The sequence below is a fragment of the Amyelois transitella genome, chromosome 30 (genome assembly GCF_032362555.1).
Source record: "Amyelois transitella isolate CPQ chromosome 30, ilAmyTran1.1, whole genome shotgun sequence".
In the NCBI taxonomy this organism is placed as follows: domain Eukaryota; kingdom Metazoa; phylum Arthropoda; class Insecta; order Lepidoptera; family Pyralidae; genus Amyelois; species Amyelois transitella.
The window spans coordinates 1959045-1980356 of NC_083533.1; the positions used below are offsets into that span (position 1 = coordinate 1959045).

Genomic DNA, 21312 nt, shown 5'->3' on the forward strand with positions numbered 1-21312 from the left:
TAGTCCAATAAAATAAATATTGTTTTACGTTTATAATATATTCATACTTGAAATTAATAACTCAAAAATAATTATGAAATAATATAAACATTTTATTAATAAAAAACAAACGTTCCTTTTTAAACGTAACAGTCTATATAAGTACGTACTATTATTCTAAACACAGATTCTTAACGTTACATGATATTACATATATTTTTAAAACGTTATTATTTTTTTTATTTAAACTATACGATAAAATATAATCAACTATATTATTAAAATCACAATTCTCCTAATTATAACATTTAATACAATTATTAATATTGCACAAAATATTATTTGACATACATTAACACGGCCGTTTTTTTTTTTTTACATTTTGAGCTCACATCAAAAGCTGTAATAAGGTCGCGTAGTACAAAGCATGTTAACTATTCATTTCGTAGCAATGGTATATCAATTTAAATAAGAAAAATGTTTTGACGACACTTTTTGTAAGTTTAATTATTTTCAAAAGTAAATATTTTTTCTTATACTAGAATAAAACTGCCAGTTATCAGCTTCGTCAAATGGCTACAGAATTTATTCAGTAACAAATGCTCCGTCAAAAAGAGACATTATTTTAAAATGTTATAAGTAAATGAAGTAAGCTTATGTACTTATATTGCTAAAGATTTAATTCATTAATTAAATTTGAATGCAAATTGAAATAATTATTTTTGTGTAAACAATATTTATTCTTTAAGTATATATATATATGTATATATAAGGCTCACAATAGTTCTCCAATTTTTGGCCATGTATAAATAATACCTAAATTGTTCAAAGTGAAAAGTATTGTCTTACTTACGTTAATAGAGATTTATTTAAATTAATATGAGCTATTCAACGACTCTTAGAGTTCAAGAGTGGGTTGGAGTAGGTACTAGACATGTTTATTATAATCCAACCATATTCAGAGTTGATGAGAATATAACACTACCAGTTTAACTATGCAACTGTCAAAATAAACTAGGCTTATGCATTTTTAAAACTCCTTAACTTTTATTTAAAAAATTATTTCATGTAGTTTGCAAAAAATATAGATCTTTATTTTTAGAATAACATTTTCCATGAAAATATACATATTATTTGATTGCTTTAAAATAAAACAATGTATTGATATGTTCTAACGTTGTACATCACAATGTTTTAGAAATTATAATTAATTATAACCTAAATCGCTGTATTATTGAAAAAAAAAAAAACCAAACAATGGTTTTGCGGTATAAAATAGATTTAAACTTTACAATTAATGTTTAAAAAAAAGCAAAAAGAGGTAGTATTGGAAGTTGAAAATTTTCGTTAGATTTGTCATAGAGATTCTCTCAAACACGCCGTTTGTATGACAACAATGAATGTTTAAACAAGTATTTATAATTATATACAGTTATAGAATAGTTCCTCTCATTGTTGACCTTTCATTTTATACTTACAATATTTAATTAAATCGCTTACCTTTACCAGGATATGCATTTTTGCTCAAAACTGCGAATAAAGGTGAAATGATATTACCTATTACCCCCCGAATGATTCGAGTCGGTGCTTTAAAACACGACAGTAAAAAATATAGTTTTTAACTACACATTTTTTTTAACAACTAGATGTGATGTAGTTCTATAGCAAACATTATGACATAAGGCCTGCGTCTGGGCAAACGGTTGTGTTTGCTGTCGATCTAAATGTGTCACTGGTTCCACCAATACTTAAGTAACTCGTTCGTTAAATATATGTCATATATATTATGTAAATATATACAGACGTCAGACGAGATGTAGATAACCTATCATAGGTGCAATTTCACAGTAATGAATTAATGAAAATCATTTATTTGTCAATGTATGTACATCGTACTATTCCTTAGGTATCTTCTTCTTCAAGTAAAGATATCATATACTTATTACTTAAAATTCTTTATTTATAAAGATTAAAATTCTGGCTATTAAAACTCATTAAAATAAGAAATTATTAATAACCATAAAAGCATTCAAGTATTGATGATACCAATTTCAAGGCCCAAAATACATTTAACCTTAAATGCTTAATACATTTAAATTTTTGACTAACTATTTAGAATGCTACTGTTTTCATACTTTGTTGGCAATCCTAAAATCGGATTTCGAAGCTCTGCAAGGTTTCCAAAATCGACAACGAAACTGATTTTGTTATTGTTTTTTTTTTATAGGTAAATGGTTACGTTAACAGATGTCTGCAACTAATTTACATGAACATCAAACTGCCTAACACCTATGACAACAAGCTACACATGTATTTGAAAATAGGGCACTTCGATTGCTTGTTCATAATATTTTATCAATTATAAATATTTAACGTATAAATATTTTTCCATTAAAATAATTTCATATTTTTTTTTTAAATTGAGTGCAAAATAAAATGTACCTACAAAAGGCTGATTTAATGCCGTTTGGCATTCTCTACTAGTTTAACATGTATTTATATAAATAAAAAAAATGGTTGGCTTGTTTGATTGTACGAAAATAAAAACAAACTCACTATAACTTACATAGTTGTAGTGTTAGTTGCAGTCTAAGTTCCCTTTTTATTTGAATTTGGGATCACTACAGTTTAAATTTGACTATTTCTTTTTTGCGTGTCTTAATATTATTAAACAGTTTTCAATTAATTAGTGATTTAGTAAATAAGAAACAATAAAATCTAATTTTAAAATATAACTTACCAGTATTTTTTTTCTATTCTCGAAGTGCCAAATTTTTATACAAATATTACGCGATAATTAAGTACACCTATAAAATACACTACGTTTCTCTATAAAACTTTTTATAAATGTATACAATATTGGATTTTCATGATTTTTATATACTCTTTCAATAACACCAATATGTCCTACGGAATGAAAGCTTTGTAATATGTAACAACAAGCGTTTTGAAACTATCAACTATTTTTAAATACATTTTAACAAACAAAAGCTGTATGATACCATTTATGACTAAAATCAACAGCTATATTATATATATTTATGCGTTCTATATTATTACTTTCAGGTGTAAAAAATAAATAAATAAATATATACGGGACAAATTACACAGATTGAGTTAGCCTCAAAGTAAGTTCGAAACTTGTGTTATGAGATACTAACTCAACGATATAGGTATATTTGTATTTCGAATTTGTAATACAATATAATTATAAATATCTATAATATAGCTTTAGATTTGTAATGTAAAAATGTAAATAATAAATTAAATGCTTCTTTTTATAATGAACAAACCATTTCTCATCACATTTTGCGTGATTTATTATTATTATATTCGCGCCTAAAATTGACCAACCATTTACACATGCCGTTTCCTAATTCACTTAATATTTAACAATTAATTTAGAATGTCTCTCTTATAAACCGTTAACATCGTAAACGGTGCGCCAACGCTAAAGGAATTAGCAGTTTATGTAAGAACATAAGAACAACAGGAAACTACTAAGATTAAAGTTTTTCTGCGCCTCAAGTTAACTTAAGAATTATCCATATTTATGTAACTATCTACTTTCCGCCAGAACTCTTTTGGGATAAATTAATAATACATTTTAATACGTATCGTATTGAAAATCCAGCAAGCATGTGTAACCATTTAATTCTTCACAGAAATTTATTTGTTTCTTTATAAACACAACGCATGTTATTCCTTTATGATTTCCGTGTAAAAGAATTGGTAAATAAAGTTTACCGAACAAATTAATAATAGGTAAATGAAAAATATTTTATAAAAGCAATAAAAATCTTACCACCAAAGGCGAATCGCGAACGATGTGTAACGCTTTATATTATTTAAATCTTTAATAAGTATATATTCATATGACAAAAATGTATTTTGACACATACCTCGAAATATCTCGTTTTGTTTTGTTTATAAATAACAATTTGGCAGTTCACATTTTGATTATTGTTTTTTTTTTATTTATATTTCAAATCAAAATAAGTAACTGAAATATTTTAAGTGCTCAACAAATTTGAATTATATGCCATTTCTTTTTGTTTAATTTTGAGCAGCAATATCAACTTTTTCGAATTATTAATTAAAATAAAAGAACTACACTCTTTGTGCGATACGAACTCGACATTTTCACGTAATCACTACAGTTTAACAATTATATTAGATATATCTCTAACAATTTATTAAAAACCTTAACATTGATTGTCCAACTATTACCATAAAACGTCAATAATTTTCGAACAATGATCATATTTTCAAACATATTTGAAGCGAAGTACAATAGTTATAGGTACTCTGTTTTATAATTGCAGCTAAGTATCTTTCATTAAATGATAATAACATGAGACAAAGCATGTCATTCAAATAAGATTTTTTTTAATGACACTGATTGGGTTACTTGTTAAAAATTAATAATTAACATAGCAATGAATTAACCAAATAACAGTATAAAATGAATAATAAATAATGTCTTTTTTATAAATAACGTTAATAAATTTTCTCTTCAATTGTGTTTGAAAACAGACCGTATTTTTGAAAGTGAAGACGGAAAGTCCTAAAGCTTCGAAATATTAGATAGTTCACACAAAGTCTTCAGATATCCAAAGATTTCAAAGTACGAATATGTCCGTGCATAAGAGAAAAATAAAAATAAATTATAAATTGTAAAAATTTTAAATTTCACAATATTTTATGACTTCGTTAAATTGAACGTTAAGTATGTATTAACATAATATCTATATGTTATAATTATATATACATATAAAACAAACATCAAATGTTTATAATTTCTAAAATATATCCAAACTTCATTTTTAAATATATATTTCTTTATAAGTTAAAAAATATTTAAAACAATTATTTTATAATATAAATAAAAAAATAAAATGAAACGATAACATTATCCGTGCATAGTCAAAGTCCAGAATTCAGATAGAGAGGTGGATCCGTAACTCCAAGTTAACCGCTCAGTCTTATGACGTTTTGTTTTAACTTTTTTTTTTTTGTTTTCCATAATTTTTTTTTTGTTCAAACAACAAATTACTCCGGCTTCAGACGGTGCCACTGGACGATGGTCTGCCTCGGCTTCGTGATCATGTCCTGCCAGTGTTTCGTTTCCGTTGCGCCTGAGCCGTTTTTACCTGAAAATTATTAGGTACGTAATAATTTTTACAAATTTTCGACACCTTTTTTGTGATGTGTTTATTATTAACATACATATGATCACGTCTATATCCCTTACGGGGTAGACTGAGCCAACAGTCTTAAAAAAAACTGATAGGCCACGTTCAGCTGTTTGGCTTAATGCTAGAATTGAGATTCAAATAGTGACTGGTTGCTAGCCTGTCGCCTAAAAGAAGAATCCCAAGTTTATATGCTTAGTCACCTTTCACGACATCCATGGGAAGTTTTTAAACCCATTCTTTGATTAAAGTTTGCCATCTGTGAGGGTAGAAAAGCTTACATACATTAAGTATGCTACGCCACCAGCTTGTAGCTTTAGTCTCCTTTTACTATAAGTCCAAATAAAAACTTACCAGCCAACAATATCCGGCCAATCAGCTCGTTTCTCCCGATATTGTCGAAGTCCATGACCTGGACGTCGAGGGAGCACTCCCGGATCTTCTCCCACGGGACGTTGAAGGAGAAGGAGTCATTGAACACCGGGTTCAGGGTGCATTTGAAGATGGCCGTCTTGCGTTTCTCAATGCGCTTGTCGCCGAATTGCAGCCACACTTTGACGTAGGGATCTGAAAGTTAATTTTTTTTTGACAATGCGACGCCAAATTTCAACATTCTCCAATTAAAAAAAAAGAAAGAATGAACACCTGTCAAAAATTGTAATAAACTACCATGGAATCCATTTATCCATATGACATACAAATTGTGAATGCGGTAGTCTGTCGGTCTGTTACGGTTCCACGGCTAAACAGCTGCTAGATCGATCTTGATTTTTAATAATACATATATAGAGAGATGCAGATAGTTTATTACCAGAGATCTAACACAGACCATTTTATTTTATCCAATGGAATTAGGACAAATTAGGGTATTTAGCGTAGGTAGTAATTGTGGGCTGTAAGTGGAAAGAAACTATTTTGTAACTATGTATGTACTTAGCGGTCAAAACAGCTGATTTTAGAAAAATTAAATTTAGTTAATCTTAACTATACAAAATAAAAAAAAGAATTTTTGAAACACTTACTTAGTAAACATATACTTAGTACACGCGCACAAAAAAAAACCATCAATAAACAAAACTAAAAAAAAAAATATTTGCAAATAAAATGAATTAGAAAGCTCAATCAAAACACTAAGCCAAGGAAAATACAATTCCTGGAATATCCTTATAAATTCCCCTCATCTGTTCCCGTCGCAGTAAATCGTGATGCTGTCTCCAATTAAGATAGCCACCGGACCCTGAGTTATAGCCTGACTGTCTGATCGTTTTTTCGTAAGAAAATTACTATAAAATATACTTGAAATAGGTAGCAAAATTTTTTAAAAGCAAGACCTTGATTTTTCGAATTGTCTCAATCTGTATGATTATAATACCATATTATTTATTAGATACCATATTTATTTATTTACAGATATTTACACATATACATAAAAAATTTCAAACAAAAATTTACAATGAATTTTGTTAAGAAAATAAGTGTCCTATTTAAAAAAAGTCATGTATATCAACTCCCCAATACTTATCAAACTCAAAGAAAAATTGTAATAGATTGGGTTTTTTAATTTTTATTATGAGAAACTGATGAAATAGAACCTACAAGCTTTCTAACACGATGCTTTTGAATCGGAAAGGAATTTTGTCAAACAATGTATCTACATACATTATAACTATACATTTTCACTTATTTAATAGAGTTCCAGAGGCCGATTAAAAAACTACAACATTTAAAACTGATATATTACGAAATGAAGTTCAACCAACCTGATTTCCCATTAATATCCTTGGCCTTCAAGTTCCTCGCTTTCAGCAGAGTCAGGGTAAGTACGCTGTTGCTGGGGTGGTAACACAGGGAGGTGAGGAGTTCCCCGCACTTGTCCTTAGCTGGGGGCTTCAGGGCCTTCCAGAAGGAAGGCTTTTCGCTAAGGTCGACCTGGAAAAATATGGTGTAATGGTGTAAGTTTCATGAAGAAGTGTGGGAAATTATTTTGCTTAATATTAGGTACAGTTGTTGGAATAAATTATTGAACTTTACATTCTTTGGTTTTTGTATTTCATAAATCTACATAATTTTTTTTTTGTGCAATAGAAAGTTGACAAACAAACATTAATTATGACATAGATAAAAACAATTATGGCGGCAAATCCAAGAGAACATTACGTTTACAAACAAAAAAAATTTTTTTTTAATATTCTTTTTGTAAGTTTTTTCTTAATGGCCAGCATCAATTGTAAATATTATGAATACTTACTCAGATTTCTGTGGTATTTTAATATTGTGGTATTCAACATTGAGTAGTAATAAAAATAATTAAACTCTCAGATAAAAGATATAAATTTCTAATACGTTATATTTTTCAAAAATGTCCCCTTCTACAGCATCTCTGAACACTTTTATAAAAAGTTTTGGTGTCCTGTATAGGTTGCCCTATTCTACCAAAGTGATCTAGATTATTAATTTTTAATTGATTTGAAGAAAAAACCAACTCTACTACTGACATAAAAATTTATAATTTTTATAACTATGTACAATATCTTGTAACTGTATAAATTTCTGTGCAATATAGATATAACAAAGAAATAATACAAACAAAAAAAAAAGTTTTTAAAAAGAAACTGTGGTCTTAAATTTTATTACATAATGTTATTTATCTCTTAAAAACTAACTTAACTTGTTAAAACACGTAATAAATATAATTCTCTACTCTTTCCATTTTGTGCCTGAGGCAAATTAATTAAAGCATTCTAACTTAGCGCCTTAAATTTTCCTTATGGCAAAATTACTCGATTTTGTAAAACCAACTTTTGCCGAGTAATTTTACGTTATTTGAGAAGAGTTAGTTATTTTGCTGTTTGTTAACTTCATTCGTGGTTTAGTGGTCAATTGTGACTGTAGAATTGTTAGAAGTGTACTTTCGTGACAATGTTTAGGAAAATAAATTAATTTAATTTACTTTAACATACATACATATGATCACGTCTATATCCCTTGCGGGGTAAACAGAGTCAACAGTCTTGAAAACACTGAAAGGCCACCTTCAAGTATAAGTATATCCCTTACTCGCGTTTTACGACAGAAATTGAGTAGTTCTCTTATTTTTCCTATTGGTGCTGGGAACCACACGGCACTTTAAGTTGTTAAAATGAGATTGTGATGGAAACAGTACAGTTTAAGTGGCTATAACATAATATTATATTTAAACTAGTTCTTCTTGTAGGCGATTAGGCGATGGGCTAGCAACCTGTCACTATTTGAATCTCAATTCTATCATTAAGCCTATCAGTTGAACGTGGCTTTTCAGTTTTTCAAGACTGCTGGCTCTGTCTACCCCGCAAGGGATGTAGACGTGATCATATGAATGAATAATAATAATGAACGATATTTATTACACGCTGACATTAAATATAAGAACGCTGTAATCTTTATGTAAGTTCTAAATAACGCTTTACACTCTCTTGAGAACCTATAAAGATATGACAATTTATGTGTAACGCGCCTGTATAAAAATATTTCTGCAATCGGTTTAATTCACTTAAGTAATTTCGTTAAGATTGTTTTAATAGTTAAAATGAATAAAAGTAGGTTGACTAAGGAAAAACACATGGAGAGTGTGGATGGAAAGGCAGGAGTGAGAAGAGACTATAGGTCTGAATTTTGACAAAAAATTATTTCGACAGGATCTCAATTTACTTGATGAACGTACCTTGACCAAATTAAGGGCATCTTGACAAAAGGTCAGGTCAAGTGTACTCGAAACCGCCGAGCTTTCATGAAGAGATTTATGAATAGGTATGAAGCGAAAGAAAGATGCAGAGATCGTGGCAACTGAAAAGATGTAGTCTCTGCTTATCCTTCGGCAAAAAGGCGTGATTTAATATATGTATGTATAGTTTAAATCAACATGTAATGCGCCATTATTGCCTATTGAAATGATTTTAAAAGAGACTGACATAGGCTAAACATCCCTTAAATGTTACAGTTTTTTGTGTAAATTTGCTGAAATTCAGAATTTTTTAAATTCCCAAACGAGCGAACACACGGTAAACAGCTAATAATAAATTAAGATGTTCAGTTTACCTGACACAGTGGCAAGAAAACTTCTCCAATGGAGTCGTCCCTGGAGAAGCGGTCGTAGTCAAACACGTGCAGATGTAGAACCTGAAAATATAAATAACTTTGTAAATCAATATCCTCCTCTTATGAAGTCAGTTAAAATTCAAAAACCTTTACACTTTCCCAAAAACCGCATCAAAATCGGTTCAGCGTAACGCGAGATAATCGGGGACAAACATATACATTATGTCATCTTTTTTTTAAGGCCGTTAAAAAAGTACTTTTATTCATGATGATTTACATCATCTTCCTGGCTTTTCTTAATTTTTTTTTTTCATATAATTTATTAATGTTTTTGAGGTTGTGGAGCTTAATTTTTAAAATTCAAAACAAATATTAGCCAACATGCTTATTGGACTATATTCACTTAGACTTTGCAGAGTTCTAACTTTTGATCGTCTCTAAATGTATTTCTGATTAAAATATCAAATAGAGCGTCTGAAATTAAGGGAGCAATCCAAATTATCAGTAAAGGTCTAAGTGGGATAATGAAAAGGTCAAATTAATCACGAAATCGGTCGTTCTAAAAGGTACGTAATGAAAATTGTTTCTGATCAGCTCTTCAAAAGTTATTGAGGTCAGATATTTTTTTTAAATGTCTAAAAATGTAGGCACGAAATCGCGTTTTTTCTTTTTATTTAAAAATAAAGCCTTTGTTAATGTAACGCCGCCTCTTTCCCGGAGGGTAGGCAGAGACTACCTCTTTCCACTTGCCACGATCTCGCAATAATTATTATAGTCCACAAATATGAATAATTTTCAATTAGTCACTTTACTGAAACATATGTACATCTACATATACACTGCACCTTTGAATTTATTGACGTAACAAATAATTTTTATTACAAATTGTTTAAGTTGCTTTAATTTTTCTTCTTCCTGGCTTCAGTCCCGGTCGCATCCTCATGACTCTGGAGAGGAGCCCGGGGTATGCTTTGACCATGGATCCTGGACTGGGTGAGTCAGGTTTTTACACGAAACGACTCCCATCTGACCTCCGCAACCTTTGCAGGTAAACCTAACCCGTATACATCCAGTATGTAAATATCTTGAAAAATAGTCATTATTGAAGTGGGATTTGAACCTGTGCCCTTCTGCAGATAACGCAATGCGGTCACCGACGCTCTCCTTTCATTTTTTTATGTCCATAAAAAATTTCAAACATACCCGACTCTGCAACTTCTGAATGGGGAACCCTTCAAAGTAGAATGTCTCGTTCCACCGAGGGTTGAGAGTCCTCCTCTTGATTTTGGTCTCCAACCGGTGTTTCTTGTCCGGGAGAAGAGTCACGCGCACGTATGGATCCGAAGTGCCACTTAGATCCTTCGCCGGCAGCTCCTTACCCTGAAAACATATAATAGGCAGTAGATTTTGGCCTTAAATTTCTAAGCATACCTCAACAGCTAATAGAAGTCTACTGCTGGACTAAGGCCTACCCAGATATGGGGGAATTTCACCCATAGTCACCACGCTTGGCAGGCGGATAAGTGACATACATACATACATATGGTCACGTCTATATCCCTTGCGGGGTAGACAGAGCCAACAGTCTTGAAAAGACTGAACGGCCACGTTCAGCTATTTGGTTTAATGATAGAACTGAGATTCAAATAGTGACAGGTTGCTAGCACATCGTCTAAAAAATAATCCCAAGTTTGTAAGCCTATCCCTTAGTTGCCTTTTACGACATCCATGGGAAAGAGATGGATTGGTCCTATTCTTGATTTTATTGGTGCCGGAACCACACGGCACACGGATAAGTGATCGCAGCATCTATTGATTCTGGACTATGTTGTCTTATCAGCGTAGGAGGCGCTGCTGCTCACTTTCTAGAAGTTGCACCAAGCTTAATCCCTTAATCGCCCCTTACGATAACCGCAGGAAGATATGAGGTGGTGCTATTCTACTCTGTCGGTACCATACATCTCTTGGTTGCATTTTACGACATCCATGTGAAAGAGATGATGTAGTTTCATTCTTTTTTCTATTAGTGCCGGGAACCACACGGTACACCGCCGCAAACCATCAAATACACCCATGATTATCATTTTATTTACACTGCATGTAAGTATGATTATTCGCCGTCGTTATATTATTTGAAACAACAAACTTTCGTGAGGATCAAATCGAACCGCCATATTTGTTTTACATTTAGAACTCGATTGTAACAATAACATTAGAAAATAACAAAAATTGATATTGGACGAGGAAAATTTTGATATTAACTTATATTTTGAGAGGATTTACCTACAGTAGAGATTTATTTTTAAGAGGCGTAATTTTATGTTTGTATGCATACATATATATAGTCACGTCTATATCCCTTGCGGGGTAGACAGGGCCAACAGTCCTGAAGAGACTGACAGGCCACGTCCAGCTGTTAGGGTAATTGATAGAATTGATACTTAAACAGTGACAGGTTGCTAGCCCATCGCCTAAAATAAGAATCACAAGTTTAAAAGCCTTTCCCTTAGTCGCCTCTTACAACATCCACGGGAAATGAGATGGAGTGTTCCTCTTTTTTATATTGGTGCCGGGAACCACACGGCACATGTATGCTTTAACTGTATTAGGCTTAACCTGTCATCGTCTGAATTATGATTCCATCATTAAACCATTCTGCTGAACGTTGCTTTAGGAGACTCCGAGATTATTGGCACTGTCTACCTCGTGTTATGTACGTACCTACTCATTCGGGACAATGGGACATATCAAGACAGAGCCAAGTCTTGAAAAAAAAATATATTTCTTCTTACATACATACATACATAAAATCACGCCTCTTTCCCGGAGGGGTAGGCAGAGACTACCTCTCTCCACTTGCCACGATCTCTGCATACTTCCTTCGCTTCGTCCACATTCATAACTCTCTTCATGTAAGCTCGGCGGTTTCGGGTACTTTTGACCTGACCCTTTACCATGACCTTTCTTCTTACATGTTCTCAGTAATCTGAACGCGAAGATAAGTAAGAACTTGTGAGAAGAAAAGAAGAGAAGAAAAGAAAGGATATGCTTGCATAACCGGAGGCGTGATAAAGCCATGAGTTAGTGCGGTAGTGATGCTCTACAGCCATCAAGATAGATCTTCCGCCAGGGTAGGTGTGATGGCCAAAGTTGTCAGATTCAAAGGTTGTATATCGTGTGGTTCCCGGCACTAATACAAAAAAGAATAGAACCACTCCATCTCTTTCCCATGGATGTCGTAAAAGGCGACTAAAGGATAGGCTTACAAACTTGGGATTCTTTTTTAGGCGATGGGTTAGTAACCTGTCGCTATTTGAATCTCAATTCTATCATTAAGCTAAATAGCTGAACGTGGCCATGGCCGAAAGGGATATAGACGTGACCATATGAAAAAAAAATGATGATGATATGCTCCAATCCGTAGAAACTTTGACAGCCCAATTTAGCAAACGCGCTGCTATTGGTTGGTGATATAGCGTTCTTTATTGTGATTGGCTGATGGTGTTTGACGTCAGTGATGTCGCCATTTATGATGATGTTAATTTGATTTTAAACGATATTTGTACCTATCAATTCAAGCTTTACCTGAATGATCCTCAATATCAAAGTGGTGTTCTGGAAGTCGTACTCCAAGCTGAAGTGGATCTGGCCGACGTTCTCTGAAGGCTCCGAGTTGTCGATGTACATGTCCACCAGGGATATGGAGCGGTTCTGGAGAAACGCCATCTGTCAGCGCAAAGCGGAGACACTTTAATTCGTGTCACGGCTTGTTGACAACGTTATAGTAATCACAGAACAATATAAGACTGTAGAAGTGTTATTAAATATTGCTTTGTTCTTTTCATGTTTTTAAATTAATTTAGAACGTATTTTTTTTTTATTTAAAAAATAAAGGCGTATCCAGATTGTTTAGTTTTATTTTAAAACCACCTAAAGCAATGGACATTGTGTCATTGCAACTGATGGTATTCACCACCATATCTTATTTGACATCTTTATAATTGCGCAAAAAGGCTTCACATACATTTTTTTCATTATTCAATATTGGGTTAAGCATTTGTCTTCCAACTCACCTGATGTTAAATGACGCTTCTATTGTCTTATATCAATTCGATTTCTAGGGTAAAATTTTAAACAATTGATAAGTGGTATTGTTGTGAACATTCGTGAAATAATTTTTAACGCATTGAAATATAGTGAATATTAGTGATTTTTTGTTAACGCATAACAAAGTTGTGAACATTAGTGAATTTCTGTTAACGCATGACTAAGTAGTGAACATTAGTGAATTTATGTCAACACATGGCAAAGTTGTGCAATGCACACGGTAAAGTCGTTTTTCTGTAAAATATACACTATGTAACTAAAGTAAATCATAAAACCTTTCTACTTCTTAAAATTATAAGAAAGTAACAAAGAAGCAGCCTGATTACAAATTAATTGAAGAGTGTTAAAAAAAATTAATGAAACAACGAACACATAATTTGTTAAACATATTATAAAAATAGTATTTTTTCTGTACTTACGGTACATTACGTCACAAAAATGACACTGTAATAATTTACATAGTAACAGAATGTATATTTTTTGCCTGACTTATTTTTAAACTAGAAATATTTGTTTGTATAAATATGGGAGTATTCTTTGAATTTTCAAAAATGTACACAAGGTAACAAGACAAACTACTTATCACACTATTCTAATTTGTAATGCACTAAAAATCATTAAAAATAAATGAACATAATAATACCTTTACAGTTTAAAGTACAGCCATGATTATAGAACTAAGATTACTGTAAAATATTTTTGTAATAATTGTTTTGTTATATGTTCAGTTTATACAAGTTTTTCAAAATACCATTTTATTAATGATCCTACCAGAATTGTTATTCATTTTCATAAAAAATATTATGTCAATATTGGAATAGTTAATAATTGAAATTAGCAATTTTGAAAGAAACATTTTACATACACGAAATTGACTTTAATAACTCCCGGATTTCTCTCCAGAGTGCCGAGGATGTAACCGGGACTAAAGGCAGGAGGAAGAACAAATACGTGTTGACTCTAATTGATAAGAAAATAAAATAAAATTGATACCGATCCGCGATGCCATTATCCTGAACACATTCGTTGAAGCCAGATTCATTTAAACTAAATTGAATCGTTCGCAAATACATTTAGCGAGATCGTGTCTGAACAAAAATCCGTTTGGACGGCTGTTGTAACAAATTCGTTAACTTTGAACGGAGAACTACATTCAACAAATGTAACCAATTTTACGTTTATTCCGAAAATAAATTATCAAGATTATTAGAAATTGTACTAATATAATATATAATAATTATTAGAAATTATACTAATAACAAAAAGAAGGCGACATGTCAAAAAGTCTAGAGAAATCGGAAAGCAAAAAGCGATAATTACTGTCTACATCGCAATTTCTATTCTACTAATTAACTTTTTCTTTATCGGTCGGTATTCAGTATTACAATTTAATAAATACATTAATTAAGAGTTAGATGTTAAAGTATTGTTAAAAATGGATTTAGAAACTGATGTCTTAAGGGCATGAATTTAATTTTTAAATAATTATTTATTCTAAACTAATAATCAACACGAAATAAAAATAAATATAAATATGTGTTTTTACAAAACTTTTTGCTTAAAAAATATTTAATTTAACTATATATCATCTTGTTGTGGACGACGTACTTACCATGTATTAGTAATGAAGTTTTTAAACTCAATATGTCAATTTCATCTATCTAGGTATAATTTAGGTATAAGCATCTAGAAACTTATTTACAGTAATTGATGAAAAACTACATATATTAATAAAGAAATTAAAGATTCGTGCAATCTGATTTACAAGGCACTATTACTATTGTCCTTTTCATTGTTTGAAACTTTTTCATTGAAAAATTAGTGCTCTACCTATATATTTTAAAGTATAATGTCTAAATCTATCAACTAGTAGGTACTTTTACTACTTACCAAATTAATTTATATAAATGTAATAAAACAAATTTTAAAATTATAATTCTCATAATATGTTTTGATTATAACCGAAAGAAAAAAAATACAGTTCTTCAAAATATCTATGTATCAAATAAGCTTACCTTTGATAATTAAAATTCTACGAAGTCTAAGACGAAAAATGCAATTCTAACATTAATTTTATCAAAACTATTATTTTTAATCATTTCCATAAAAATTAAAAATTTAATAAATTATTTTAAATAAAAAATAATAAAACTAAAAACAAAATTCTTTTTTTATATTGAGTGCTTTTATTTCTATTTTTAATTCTATAATTGCAATTTGCGAGTCTACTCTTCTAAATCTAACCTAAAATGTGTTTATAGTGATGTTTAAAAGTTATATACACCTCGTTAGTGTTTTTAATCTATAAAGAAATGTGAAAGGTCACTCCAGTCAGTGGTGGTGAAAATTGAAATATTATTTAAGTATCTAAAAATAATGTAGAAAAATATGCAAATTTCTTTTGATTAGTGCGGTTCATTTTATCATTTAACTATAAAAGCGATATTGAAAAATCTCAGAAAAAAAACGTGAGAAATTTCACAAGCGTAAAAGTGAAGCGCCATTTTGTTTTTCTATTTTAAAATTATTATCTTCTCTATTTCTTTCATATACAACCTCTTCTACCTACCATTTTTGAAGGAGAAAGCATGGAAAAAGAATCCATAGTTTAGAGACAGGTCACTATAATAATAAACACAAAAAGAAAAACTAAATACACAGATAATAAAAGCCAGCTCGTAATTTAAAAAAAAAAAACAATTTGTTCAACACTGGCTAGCTACATCTTTCAAGCAATCTTGAACAATATTAAGTCGTGTTTCTTCAATGAAATGTAAGTATTGTTAATCTTAAATAAATAAGAATTAACGTCATTGTTTATGAATCGTGATATTATGATTTAAGTTTATCTATAGATGTGAAGATTGACGTATTAAAAAAATATTTTAAAACTATCAAATCCAATGTAAGTTTGAGTGCCAACCGATCCTTTTTCACAGAGGGAAAATATCGTAAGGGTATCTTCCACAATAAGGTATAAATGTTTAACCATAATTCAATTACTTCCTCAATTCAGATAATGACTCCTCCCCAGAGAGGTGAGGATGTAACCAGGATGTAATTAATATTTGTTTTGCTCATAAAAAGATGTCGTTTATTAATTTATGGTTTAGTTTTTTTTTCTTAGTCGCCGGGATTGGATGTCTCCAACGCTGAAATAACCGACATCATACATACACATGCATATAATCACGTCTATATCCCTAGCGTGGTCGACAGAATCAACAGTCCCGAAAAGACTGATAGGCCACGTTCAGTGTCTGAATGATAAGAATTGAGATTCAAATAGTGACAGGTTGCTAGTCCATTGCCTAAAAAACAATACCAAGTTTAAAAGCCCATCCCTTAGTCGCCTTTTAACACATCCGTAGGAAAGTGATGGAGTGGTCTTAGTCTTTTTTATATTGGCGCCGGGAACCACACGGCAAAAGGCATTACCGACAGCAAAAGGAAAAAAGACAGATTTCAATATCACAATTCAATCTCGACGAAAGTCGTCCAAAAATAGAAATAAAACGTCGTTTCAGAGAACGTTTCACTTCTATATTGTCGAATCTTCGACCAGTTATAAACTAGATTAAAAATACATATAAATATATACGGGAAAAATAACACATATTGAGCTAGCCTCAGTTCGTTATATTATTTTTATTTACATACATATATACATATAATCACGTCCATATTCCTTACAGGGTAGTCAGAGCCAACAGTCTTGAAAAGTCTGTTCGGCTTAATGATCGAATTGAGATTCAAATAGTGACAGGTTGCTAGCCCGTCGCTTAAAAGAAGAATCCCAAGTTTATCCCTTAGTCGCATTTAACGATATTCTTGGGAAAGAGATGGAGTGGTCCTATTCTATTTTCTATTGTTGCCGGGAACCACACGGCAAATTTCGTAGCAACAATAATAGGAAGAAAGACGTTGAGATCCATTTTCTAATGGTTTGTGAGTCTAAGTATAGTATGTCAGTGTTCTGATCTGATCCCGAGGGACCAAAACGATAAATAATTCAGCAGAGCAGTCAATAAAACATTAAATGGATAGGAATTCGGTATATTTATGTCCCAAAGAAAATGTGTACGGGGACAATTTTGTACGATAACCCTTTTATCTGGGGACATTTTTGACGGTAATGCAATATTTGTAACGAGGTTATGTAGGTAGTTTTTGAAATGGCTGCCCAAAAAATGGACGTTAAAAGTAAGCGTTTCATTTCTTAAGTTTATAAATATACTAGCTGTGCCCGCGATTTCGTCTACGTGAAATAGTTATTTTGGGCATCATTGAAGGGTGAATAATTTTCCCCGTTTTTTTTACATTTTCCATTATCTCTTCGCTTCTAACAGTTGCAGCGTGATGTAATATAGCCTAAAGCCTTCCTCGATAAATGGTCTATTCAACACAAAAAATTTTTTTTTATCGGAGCTAGTAGTTCCTGAGATTAGCGCGTTCAAACAAACAAACAAACACTTATAATATTAGTATAGACTATCTTTAATAGCGGCGAGGGGATTTGTTCACGTAATTTAGTCTTGTCTTGTCCTAAGTTTTACTCTTGATCAAATTAAGGACGTCCTGGCAAAGGGTCAGGTCAATAGTACCCGAAACCGCTGAGGTTGCATGAAGAGAGCAGAGATCGTGGCAAGTGGAATATGTAGTCTCTGCCTACTCCTCCGGGAAAAGGCGTGATTTCCCCTTTATGCTGTGTTTTACATTATTTCATTAACCCTTACGGGGTCGACAGCTAGAAGACTGAAAGGCTACGTTCAGTTCAGCTGTATATACAGACAGATATCAATTATTAAAAATCATTAAATACAATATTATGTTATTAAATGAAAAGATTATATATATCGTTATTAGAAATAATATACCTACATAATTGCAGTTGCTTTTATTTCCTAAAATGATTTCATATCAAAATTATTGCTTCGATTGGTTTTGATAAAGAATAATTTGATGGATTTATGGCGTTACTAGGAGACAGACATACAAACATGTCACAATAATCAGAATTGTTTGTATGTGATAAAAAACAGCTGAACGTGGCCTATCTGTCTTTTCAAGACTCTCAGCTCTGTCTACCCCGCAAGGGATATAGACGTGACTATATGTATGTATGTATGTAACAAGCTTTTAGTAAATGTAACTTTTAGGTCAAAATCCTCGTGATTGTGTGTAAAAAAGTCAGTAAGCGTAGACATTTGGACAGCCCAATACTGTACATGTCCGAAATAATAATCTACATTTTAAATTGGACTAACATAGTTGTAAGCTACTATTTACAGTTAACAATTTAATTTCATTTACATTAATTTTCCCCAGTATTTAGCAAATTCACGGAATGTGACAACACCGTCTCCATCGAGCGGCTAAGAAAATCTGCGCGTGTAAATGTTGCCATGTTAGCTACCACCAAAAATTTGATTGTATTATATTTTTAGGGGAGATTTTATGGCACTAACGAATATTAACGGCCTCTGTGGCGCAGCGGTAATACGCTTGTCTGTGACACCGGAGGTCCCGGGTTCGAATTCCGGCCAGGGCATGATGAGAAAAGAACTTTTTCTGATTGGCCTGGGTCTTGGATGTTCGTCTATATAAGTATTTATTATAAAATTTAGTATCGTTGAGTTAGTATCTCGTAACACAAGTCTCGGACTTACTTCGAGGCTAACTCAATCTGTGTAATTTGTCCTGTATATATTTTTATTTTAATATTTATTTTTTCAATGTCGAAAAACTGATAAAATATATCCTTTACACAATGCTTCCAAGCCCAATATGAGTTTCGCGGTACGGACAGAGTATTCTTCACATCTCATCTATTATTAAATTAAATGCGAAAGTAAATTTATTTGTTTATTTATTTTCTCGTCACGTGTATATTTAATCAAGAGTCTGGAGAAGGAAATAGGGTACTTTTGATTCCGGTAAAAGCTACAAGTAGTTCCCGTGGATAATGCGAAAAATCCGCATTCATTAAGTAAATTCGCGCGTGCGAATCTGCGTTTAATACCTAGTATTGTACAAACTTTACATATATACATACATACATACATATGATCACGTCTATATCCCTTGCGGGGTAGACAGAGCCAACAGTCTTGAAAAGACTGAATGGCCACGTTCAGCTATTTGGCTTAATGATAGAACCGAGATTCAAATAGTGACAGGTTGCTAGCCCATCGCCTAAAAGAGGAATCCTAAGTTTATAAGCCTATCCCTTAGTCGCCTTTTACGACATCCATGGGAAAGAGATGGAGTGGTCCTATTCTTTTTTGTAATAGTGCCGGGAACCACACGGCACATACACATACATTTACATATATGAAGGCTATTTTCACTTTATCTTGATCATCATCGTAATACATACATATCCTCCATTTTAACATTCACGAAAATGTACCTACAGCAAGGATTGTTACAATGTGAAATTCCCAAAACGACTATATTCCTGAAAGAACGGTAACAAGGTTTTAGGTAGCATCGACCAAATATACTAATAGACAAATAAAGCTAGGATATGTATATTTATATAAGTACTAATAATCACGTCTTTATCCATTACGGCGTAGACAGAGCCGACAATTTCGAAAAGAAAAAAGTTACATACATAATATGGTCACGTCTATATCCCTTGCGGGGTAGACAGAGCCAACAGTCTTGAAAAGACTGAATGGCCACGTTCAGCTATTTGGCTTAATGCTAGAATGGAGATTCAAATAGTGACAGGTTGCTAGCCCATCGTCTAAAAAAGAATCCCAAGTTGGAAGCCTATACCTTAGTCGCCTTTTACGACATCCACGGGAAAGAGATAAGAGTGGTCCTATTATTTTTTGTATTGGTGCCGGGAATCACAGGGCACAGAAAAAAGTTCGTTGTTTATAATAAACTTGGGATTCTTTAAGACTATGGGCTAGTTTAATATGTCTAGTTTTGTGTATCTACGTACACATGTATGTGTACTACTGGGATACAGGCGTATACGTACATATGTATGTGTACTACTGGGATACAGGCGTAATATGTGTGTTGGTATTAGTGAGTTTTAAGTGTTGCCATAGTCACGTTTTGATAAACATACATACATACATTTACTTTTTATAAATACTACAAGTATTCATTTTATCTCCGACGTTTATATGTGCATATTTGATAAATATAGTTATTATTTACATAATTTCTTCAGTAACACAGCGTTTGGAAGCCAAGAATTCTTTAATTTTTTTATTTATTTATGTACAACAAAGAAAAACGGATTATTTTTTATTTATTTCATTTTTATTTCAAGCATCTGGACTCATACAAATTTTGTTAGTGTACATATTACAGTAATTTAAAATCTAGGGTTAGTAATTACAATGTAACAATTATTACAGCGAGAATAAAATATGTTAAAATATGTTCTCTATTTCGATCGGTGTCTATGGTAAAAAAATTCCCTGATGCAGTCAAATCATGTCCAATCTTTCAGGGATTCCCACGATCATTGGATCCAATTGTCTTCATTTTTATCGTACTTCCTTTCACAGAGGAAATGTTTTATTTATTTTTTTAAGAAATCTATTTATAGACATTTTGGATTTTGCTTGCCGTAACTTTTTTTGGTATCTACCGCTGTGGGTGCTAATTCTGTAAGTAATTTGTTCTTTTTGTATTGTGCCGTGTGGTTCCCGGCACCAATAGAAAAAGAATAGGACTACTCCATCTCGCTCCTATGGATGTCGTAAAAGGCGACTGAGGGGTAGGCTTATAAACTTGGGATTCTTCTTTTAGGCGATGGGCTAGCAACCTGTCACTATTTGAATCTCAATTCTATCTTAAAGTCAAATAACTGAACGTACCCTATGAGTCTTTTCGAGACTGTTGGCTCTGTCTACCCCGCAAGGGATATAGACGTGATTATATGTATGTATGTGATTTGTTCTTATTTAGAACAAGGTACAGTTGT

General features: G+C 32.0%; 1 protein-coding gene across 3 annotated transcripts in view; it reads right to left on the bottom strand.

Moving 5' to 3' along the window:
• Nucleotides 1-275: 275 nt before the first annotated feature.
• Nucleotides 276-21312, bottom strand: part of LOC106142103 (synaptotagmin-7) — a 70955-nt gene continuing 49918 nt past the window's right edge. The window contains exons 5-11 of one of the 3 annotated variants that reach the window (XR_009657487.1): nt 12834-12974; nt 10452-10628; nt 9249-9329; nt 6935-7103; nt 5529-5741; nt 4429-5132; nt 276-4389 (exon numbers count right to left, since the gene is read on the bottom strand). Coding sequence is in view for 2 of the 3 variants with exons in the window: in XM_013343730.2 (XP_013199184.1) it covers nt 5032-5132; nt 5529-5741; nt 6935-7103; nt 9249-9329; nt 10452-10628; nt 12834-12974; nt 15925-15960 (918 nt within the window). In the remaining variant the exon portion in view is untranslated. Of the gene's footprint in view, nt 5133-5528; nt 5742-6934; nt 7104-9248; nt 9330-10451; nt 10629-12833; nt 12975-15924; nt 16063-21312 lie in introns of those variants that run through there. The other 2 variants (XM_013343730.2, XM_060952970.1) reach the window with 2 other exon arrangements.